The 9,626-nt window shown below is 40.4% G+C and overlaps 1 protein-coding gene across 1 annotated transcript in view; it reads left to right on the plus strand.

Moving 5' to 3' along the window:
- Window positions 1–253: 253 nt before the first annotated feature.
- TXLNB (taxilin beta) overlaps window positions 254–9,626 on the plus strand; it is a 52,497-nt gene continuing 43,124 nt past the window's right edge. The window contains exons 1-2 of the mRNA XM_017848987.1: window positions 254–457; window positions 2,993–3,430. Coding sequence (XP_017704476.1) covers window positions 3,007–3,430 — 424 coding nt within the window. The 5' untranslated portion in view covers window positions 254–457; window positions 2,993–3,006. The remainder of the gene's footprint in view (window positions 458–2,992; window positions 3,431–9,626) is intronic.

Below are 9,626 nucleotides of genomic sequence, written 5' to 3' on the forward strand. Positions count from 1 at the left end.
AAGAAGTAAGAAAAACTGATCTCTACCCAAAAGGACAACAATGGTGAAAGACTGCATTTGCAAAGGGGGTGATATAGTCAGTTTAAATTTCTGAAAGGACAAACAAAACATGGAGAGTCCGATGAGATCTTCCAGCTGCTTCTCTCTGCTAAGATATTTCCTGTGGCGACAGCTAGGGAAGCTTGGATGTATTTTCCCCTTGCTGTGTCATACGATGTTCCTTTCCCTACCCCCACCTCCTCCAGACTGCTGCCTCCAGCAGTGCCTGTGGCGTGTGTGTGTGTGTGTGCGCGCGCGCCCGTATATGTGTGTGTGTATGTGTGTGTGTGTGTATTGGGTTTCTCTCTCCCTTGTAAGAACACAGCCAGCCCGCCCTCTCCTGCTGTTGCTGCAGCTCTGACTTGCTTTTTCCTGCCTCTTTCCTCTCCTCTCTTCTTGCTTAGCTTCTTGCCTTCTGGTAAGTATGACAAACCCTCCCCCAAGCCCTGTGAGAAGATGTAGGGTGCGGTTTGCGGTGTTTGAAACTTGCAACTTTGAGATTGCCAGTGAACTGTTGGAGAACTTTTCATTGTTGTATTTATAAATAAATGTGTTGCTTAGGGAGGGATGTGTCTGTGATAGTCATCTGGAATAGCCAACACAAGTGAAAAGTTCTCTCCCTGGGGAGGGGAAAATAAGGCAATAAAGTTTATATAAGATAAAAATTAGAAATAATTTCTTTGCCACATAACATAAAATGGATGATTGAAAAGTAACGAAGTTCTTTGACTTTGTTTTTTTCCCTCTTGTTGACTTGTCTTGAGGCTACTTTTAGGAATTGAGTTGTCCTAGGCTTTATAATGACTGTTCTGTTTTAAAGTAAATGTGGAACAGGAGTTTAAAGAATAGCCATGGAATTAATAATTGAAAAAATCAATGATTGTGGCATCTGATAAAGAACAAATCGAATACAAAGAGCCACTTGCATTTAGACTAACTGAAGTAAAACTCCTATGGACAGCTTATTTTAAATTAATTATTTTGAAGTTCATTTTACTTGAGATTTTATTTCATCCTAAGATAGTCTCCCCAACTTTAAAACCCACGTGTGGATTTAAGCCAGTAAATGTTTGCTGTTTTCAATTTGATTGAAAAATGATTCTCTTGATTTTTAAGGATGAAGTGCTAAATGGCATGACTCATTTTAGAATAGCTTAAAATAACTTCTGGCTGGACAGCAGGTGCCGTGTGTCTTTCTCCGTGTTTAGGGGAGGCCTAAGTTATATATAGATGAGTGCAATCAACAAGTAGACGTCAGGATAAAGAAATCCCAGTGATGAAGATAATGAAATTGTTTACTACGTTATTTGATAATCAAGTTGGTGAATTCAAATCGTTGAAAGAAAAAAAGTACTTCCTCTAAGTTATCAGTGTTTGGTGAGCATCACAAGTCAGTGGCAACGTCTGTGTGTTGAATTTTCTGTTCTTGTTGGTGTCCGAGCATTTGATTGACATCTACTGCCCTGAGAACAGGAAAAGGAAGCTGTGCAGTTGTAGAACAGTACGCTTTTGTTTTCACTTTCCCGTTACAACAGCAAAACCTGCGAATTATGAGGATCTTGCCTTATTTTTATGCTGCTATTTAGCAGCATCACTGTTAAATATTATTTACAAATAAAATGCACCATAACTTAAAGGCCTAAACCAAATCTATTGCAACCCTAGACATGGTAATAGTCAGAAACACTGGAATCTCTGACTCAGTTCCATCTCTCACCCTTTCCTAGGGGCCCTTATTATTGCTGAATTATTTCTCGAATTGGTCTCCTCCTTGTTTATGAAACATTGCTACTTCTTAAAAATTATTGTTTTCTAGAGCTTCCTGGCTTAGAAGAGAAAGTTATAATCTGTTTTTCTCTTTTAAAATGTTGGTTTATATATTGGAATAAAAGAGTATTATAGAAACTTAAGGAATTGTTGTTATAAGCAGCATCATGCTTTTGTTTTGTTTTTGAGACACAGTCTTGCTTTGTTGCTCAGGCTGGAGTTTAGTGGTGCAATCTTGGCTCACTACAACCTCCGCCTCCCGGGTTCAAGCAATTCTCATACCTCAGCCTCCCAAGTAGCTGGGACTACCGGTGCCCGCCACCATACCCGGCTAATTTTTGTATTTTTAGTAGAGATGGGGTTTCACCATGTTGGCCAGGCTGGTCTCTTGGCCTCAAGTGATTCACCCACCTCGGCCTCCTAAACTGCTGGGATTACAGATATGAGCCACCGCACCCGGCCCATGTTTCTATACTACTTGGTTTATTTATTTATACCTTCCCTCATTCCCTGTCTTAATCGAAAAATGATGCCAGTTTGAGCCTCAGAAAAGCATTCGTGTTGCTTATCTCAAAAGAAAATGGCAGAAAAGTGAGAAATGTCTCCTGTATCCAGTGTAATAATGCATTTATATCAAAATATTCATACTGAGCAAAATACTGATTTATGGATCAAATAGAGCTTAGAGATGTTATTGTTACGAGTCATTTAAATAAATTCGATGGCTCTTCTATTAAATATTTTAACTTTGAAAGAAAACTAATGCCATTTTAGATTTAAACTTTTTAAATATACACAGTCATGTACCTCCAGTGATTGTTAATCTACATAGTATTATACAGGAAAATGATAACACAAACTGACTAGTGTAAGCAACATGACAAATAAGGCCACAAAGAAACAATAGCATGAATTGCTTTCTTAATGTGAATAATAAGGAATACTATTGAAAAGTGAAGAGCAAAACCAAAAATATGCCAGTGGTGTGGCTTGATTTGGAAAAACAACTTTTCAGTGTTCCTACTTTAATAATTGTAACATCGATGGTTTGTGAAAGGACATTCACTCTATGTTAGAGACCATAATTAGTTGGCATTCACTTGGGGGATATCCTTACCATTGAAATGAAGCATTGATGTGTAGCATCTAGGTTAGCTATGTAAAGCCTAACTGTGCTTACCACTAGATACCAGTCCCAAGATGGAGGCTAATCACTCTGAACAGCTCTCAGCGGAACAACAGTCAACACCTCCAGGGGACAGTTCATCATTACCCAGTCACAATGGCCTGGAGAAGGAAGATGGCCAGGATTCTTCAACCCCAGTCCAACCACCGGAGAAAGAGGCAAGTGTGCACCCTGATATCTCTGAAGAGCTGAATCAACAGCTGGAAGACATCATTAACACTTATGGGTCTGCTGCCAGCACAGCAGGGAAAGAGGGCTCTGCCAGGGCCAGTGAGCAGCCTGAGAATGTGGAATCACCTGACAACGAGGATGGGGACTGTGAGGAAACAACTGAAGAGGCTGGAAGAGAATCTGTTGCTTCTGGAGAGCCACCCACTGTCAAAGAGCCTGTCAGCAATAAAGAGCAAAGATTGGAAAAGAAAATCCTAAAAGGATTAGGCAAGTAGTTATATTCAAATATATGACTTTTCTTTATAGTATTCCTGAAAAAGAGGCACTTCTCCAACCTTCACTAAAAGCCACATCTAATATTTGGATTACTGTGATAGCCTTCTACATTTTCACTTGCTGTATTTGTCCCCAGCCTTTTCCCCTCAATACAGCTCAGGTGAACTTTTCAGTCTGTTACCCATTGACCCTCTGTTCCATGGCTTCCTACTGCTCTTAGGATGAAGACCAAAATCTTTAACATGTTCTCTAAGATCCTAATGGTCTAACTCCAACCAGTCCCAGTTTTATCTCAGATTACTCTACCCTACAACATCACCTTCCTGAACACTCTGCCTCTATTACTACCGCCACCACTACTGCCTAATAGCTAGTCATTCTGATCTTGCCTTTCAGGCCTTTGAACATGCTATGCTCCATCTCCCACAAGGCCTGTGCACATCCTAGTTTCTTTACCTAGAAATCTTTACCTATCCTCAAGTGCCCAATGACTGTTTATTAATGCCTAGTCTTTGTAAGGCACTGTGCTAGGTGCACAAAGGTAAATAAGTCATGGCCCTTTGGTCAAGGAGCTCTAAGTATGGAGAAAACAGAAGACACTTAAATTAATTATATAGGAGAAGTGCAAAAACGGGAACAGGAAAAATTTTTAGGAGAGCATGGGAGATTGGTAACACCAACAATGGCTGTGAAAAAAAGGGTGAGAATGTTAATTTTTTAAACTATGAGTGAAAGCATGTTACTGTACATAGGAAAGTCCCTCTGCTTGTCTTTCCTGGTGGAAACACTCACTACAAATACCCGCTCCTATGTGATACTTTCCCTGACATGCCCAGGTAAAGTCAGCATCACCTTCCTTAGTTTTCCATTAAATTTTCTGCAGCAAGTCATTTGTTTATAACCCATCTCCCATGCTAGATGGAGAATCTATCAAGGGCAGCGACCACATCTTATTTGTTTCCGGAAGACTGTGTGGTAGAATGAAAGATCATAAGCATTGGTGTCAGAACTGGGTTCAACCTCCAGTAACCAGATTATCTGTAAACCCAAAAATATCCCAAACTGGAGTAGAATATTTTTCTGCAGTGAGCAGGTATATACAAACCTACCCACAAAGACCAAGGGAGCTGAAGGCCAAAAGCAGAAGCTGACAAATCCACTTTCCCAGAAAGAAATATTTAATAGAGGCTTACAAACAGTAGTGCTGTCTTGGGCAGCAGTGAGACAGTGGATCCCTGCACCCACTCTCCAGAAAGTGTCCTTTACATAGCAAGCTTTTAGGTAAAGTCATGTGCAGCTGGTCACATCTCAGACTTTCTTGCCAAAAGTCATGACCACTGGGAACGTTAGATAAGCATCTTTCTGAGGGATTATCTATGTTACAGGAATTGTTTAAAGACCTTGCTGCAGAACAGTGGTCAACCTTTTTGGCACCAGGGAAGACAGTTTTTCCGTGGACTGGGGAGGGATAGTTTCAGGATGATTCAAGTGCGTTACATTTATTGTGCACTTTGTTTCTATTATTATTACATTGTAATATATAATGAAATCATTATACAACTAACCTTAATGTAGAATCAGTAGGAGCCCTGAGCTTGTTTTCCTGCAACTAGACGGTCCCATCTGGGGGTGATGGGAGACAGTGACAGATCATCAGGCATTAGATTCTCACAGGGAGTGTGCAACCTACATCCCTTGCATGCACAGTTCACAATAGGGTTCGTGCTCCTATGAGAATCTAATGCCACTACTGATCTGACAGGAGGTGGAGCTCAGGTGGTAATGTGAGTGATGGGGAGCAGCTGTAAATACAGATGAAGCTTTGCTCTGTTGCCTGCCACTCATCTCCTGCTGTGCAGCCCAGTTCCTAACAGGCCATGGACTGGTAGACAGGGTTGGAGATCCCTGCTGCAGAACACCTTGGTATGGAGGAGTCAAACATTGGTCATCATGGCAAGTTTGCTTTAAGATGGCATCACTCTTGCCATGTAATGGGCTGTTTTCCTACAGATATCGCTATGATGCTAAAACCCATTGCTACAATGCTTTCAAGAAGGGCTAAATGACACATTGAGATAGCATACTTGACCCAACTAGTATAAAATTAAAAGAACCCAGGTAATAACTTTAAAGTATCTTCAAGTTCCAAAGTGCAGGGTTGGAATCACTCTAGTGTTTTGGAACATGGAAAAACATAATAAAATTGCTCTGTGTTACAGAGCAATTTTTTGTTCTCTGACCAAACACCTCAAATGTGTCCCTTTGCAAAGCTAGTCATTATTCAAGTTTCCATAAGACAATATACAAAACCTTATCCCAGAGGTAAGCAACTTCAAGTGTTCCTAACCAGAAAAGTTATTTTTTCAATTACCCTAAAACTTTCACATAGGAATTGGGGTGTGTGTGTGTGTGTGTGTGTTTGTGTATGTGTGTGTGTGTGCGTGCATGTGTGTATGTTGAGGGGAAAGATGAAGAAAATAGGGATAAAGTTAAAATAACCAATTTGAATTTCTACTCTCTTCCATGAGTTATTTCATAATCTGCATTAATCTTACAATTACCAAATAATCAGGATGATGTTTTTAAAAATTCCAACTCTCTAATTCTGCCGCTATTTACAAATTACCAAATTCCAACGGACTGTATTTGACCAAAATCAATGCTTGTGGATTAGAGTATCTAGGTGTATCCACTCTAATTGAGTGTGTGTGGGCTCATGACCTTTTTGTGCCTTCCCACTCATCATCATTAGCATATTATTGTAAACACTGTACTATTTAACAGCTACATCATGCATGAAAACAACATTTTTAGGCTAACCTCAACTTGCAACCACCATTTTAAACTTTCAGTTGTTTGCAAGTAGCTTTGGGAGCCTTCTTAGCTACTTTTCAGTTAAATGGTACTGTGCTATTGTCTAGACTAATGGTTTTCCAACTTTATTAGAATCAATTGCAAAATTTGTGAAAAATGCTGCTCCTGAGCCCCCACACACAGATATTTGGAGTTTGTAGGCCTGGAGTGAAGCCTGATCTTGTCTCTCAGTTCTTTGAACATGCTATACTCCATCTCCCACAAGGCCTGTGCACATTCTAGTTTCTTTACCTAGGAATTTCTACCTATCCTCAAATCCCCAGTGAGTACTTATTTCTTTATTTTTGTTTATTTATTTATTTTTCTTTGAGGCAGAGTATGACTCTGTTGCCAGGCTGGAGTGCAATGGTGCGATTTCGACTCACTGCAACCTCCGACTCCCTAGTTTAAGCGATTCTCCTGCCTCAGCCTCTCAAGTAGCTGGGATTACAGGCATGCGCCACCAAGCCCAGCTAATTTTTGTATTTTTAGTAGAGACGGGGTTTCACCATGTTGGCCAGGATGGTCTCGATCTCCTTACCTCGTGATCTGCCCACCTCAACCTCCCAAAGTGCTGGGATCACAGGCGTGAGCCACTGCGCCCGGCCTACAATGAGTATTTATTAATGCCTAGTGTTTATAAGACACTGTGCTAGGTGCACAAAAATAAATAGGTCATGGCCTTTAGTCAAGGATCACTAGGTAGAGAGGAAAAAGAAGACACATAAGCTAATTGTCATATAGTATAAATGCAAGACCAGGAACAGGAAAATTTTTAGGAGAGCATGGGAAATGTTCACCCTGGGTAATTTGGACACAAACAGATTGTGGAAGCAATGGTTCTGATTCTTCAGAAAGTGTTTTCTTCACTCTCTTGGAGAAAATATAAACGTCTGGCTGTGGTCTCCTTTTATAACCTATTTGGACCTCTTAGATAATAAATTATTCAACCCATATCTGAAGATATATTCTTAGTTTTTGCTTATGTACTTGATCAAAGATGTCTTTATCAGATGCTATTTGCTTTATTGGTACATTTGAGATGCTAAAATGTTTTGACTCTCTACTACAGCGTTTTCCAAAGTGTGTCTACTTTGAGATGCTTGAGATTTCACAAAGTTAAATAGTTTCTTTACTGCCAGAATTCTCTGACCTTTACTGTATACACAATGAAAATCTAAACTAGTGATGGGTATAGTTTCCATCATTTCCTAAACTTATTGACTTATTGGATCAGTGAGAGACTTTTTTTTTTTTTTTGAGACAGAGTTTCGCTCTTGTTGCCCAGGCTGGAGTGTAATGGTGTGATCTCGGCTCACCGCAGCCTCCACCCTCCGGGTTCAAGCGATTCTCCTGCCTCAGCCTCCCAAGTAGCTGGAATTACAGGCATGTGCCACCACGACTGGCTAGTTTTGTATTTTTAGTAGAGATGGGATTTCTCCATGTTGGCCAGGCTGGTCTCAAACTCCCGACCTCAGGTGATTCGCCTGCCTCGGCCTCCCGAAGTGCTGGGATTATAGGCATGAACCACTGTGCTTGGCCAAGAACCTTTTTTTTTTTTTCCAGAACACCTTGAATATTTGGGAAACGTCTCTACAACCCAAGCACCCAGGACTTATTTTTCCTTTTCAGGCTGCATATTCTACAATAAACGCAGCACTTACCAGAGCAGTTGGGGAATATTTAAAATCTCTCTAGGGGTAAAGTCACTTTCCCCTTGGCATCTGAAATGAAAGAAATGAAAACAGATTTCCCATTATGCAGCACTATGCCGTGTTCACATCTAAAGTATCCGCTTCGTTCTCCGACTCGCATCCTCCAGGCTCAGAGGTATCTCTCATTTATCACTTCTTTGACAACATTATGTGGGCTGGGAGAAAAACAAAGTTCATTCATAGGGCTATTCTGAGCTCAGAATCCATCTAGTCAACCTACTAATTTTATAGACAGGGAAATTGAAGCCTAGGGAGTTTCAGAGTCCGCCAAAAAATGTTACTTATCTAGTTGATGTGATTGTGAGATTAGTCATAAAGCAAGGGATGGACCTTGTGTCATCGTAAGACCAAAGTGGTACAGAAGCAAGCATCATATTGGTTAAGGAGCATGTATTACAGCTCAGTTAATGAATTTTGTCTTTCTAATTACAAGTCAGCTTCAGTGGTACCTTCTGAGAGGCTCCTGACTAGGACATCAGTATTCTGAAATGTCTTCCGACATCCATTTACATAGTCTTCCTTTATTTTTTGAGATGAAGTCTCACTCTGTTGCCCAGGCTGGAGTACAGTGGTGCGATCTCAACTCACTGCAACCTCCACCTCCCAGGTTCAAGCGATTCTCCTGCCTCAGTCTCCCATGTAGCAGGGATTACAGCCACGTGCCACCATGCATGGCTAATTTTTATATTTTTAGTAGAGATGGGGTTTCACTATGTTGGCCAGACTGGTCTCGAACTCCTGACCTCAAGTAGTCTGCCCACCTCACCCTCCCAAAGTGCTGGGATTACAGACGTGATCCACTGTGCCTGGCCCCAGTCTTCCTTTGAACGATCTGGTCACTCTCCCAGACAGTCTGTTTCATCTGTTTTAGCTTGATTTCTAGTTTCTCTGAGAGAGTAATAACCTGCTCCTTTGATACTTTCTGAAGGAGATGGTATTTTCTCAAGGAGATTAAATTTTCTGAAGGAGATGGTAAGAAGACCAGAGAAATTCAAGGGAAAGAGGAATAAGCAGAGACAAAACTTGACAAGTAGATTCATAGAGAAGCTAGAACCTAGACCAGACCTTGACAGGGAGGAGAGTTTACAGAAGCAGGTGGAAGGGGAGAGAAAAGTCTTGAGAAAAATTATTAGTACTCTCTTCTGATCAAGGTAGGTATTGGATGGATGAATATTTTAGTTTTTTTCTAATATTTTTACTTTCGTTATTGGTAATAGTGTATGCATATCATCAGTTGACCTATTAAGAACTTCAGATCAGATCCACTCTCCTACTGAGTGAGAGGCCAAAGTTCCCCTACAAATTTGATGAGGCCATTGAAAGAGAAGAGATAGAAAATGTCAGCCAAATGGAACAAAATCTGATAAGAAAACACAGGCTAGGTGGTATTTTCGAAACTGATAGAAGCTTTAAAACCAAATGAAACAAGCGAACAAAAACCCTGACAATGAATGGTAACAGTGAGGAGTAAGAGAACCTTTGTAAATTTAAAAAGTGGACCGTAATAGTCTGAGATAACAAATATGCCATCCAAACAATGTTGCTTTTGCTTTTGTTGTTATCTAAATCAAGCTAAAAATGGTGAAAGCTATTTTAGTTGTGAAATGACCAAATCTTTT

Source organism: Rhinopithecus bieti, unplaced genomic scaffold (assembly GCF_001698545.2).
Source record: "Rhinopithecus bieti isolate Rb0 unplaced genomic scaffold, ASM169854v2 scaffold_31173, whole genome shotgun sequence".
In the NCBI taxonomy this organism is placed as follows: domain Eukaryota; kingdom Metazoa; phylum Chordata; class Mammalia; order Primates; family Cercopithecidae; genus Rhinopithecus; species Rhinopithecus bieti.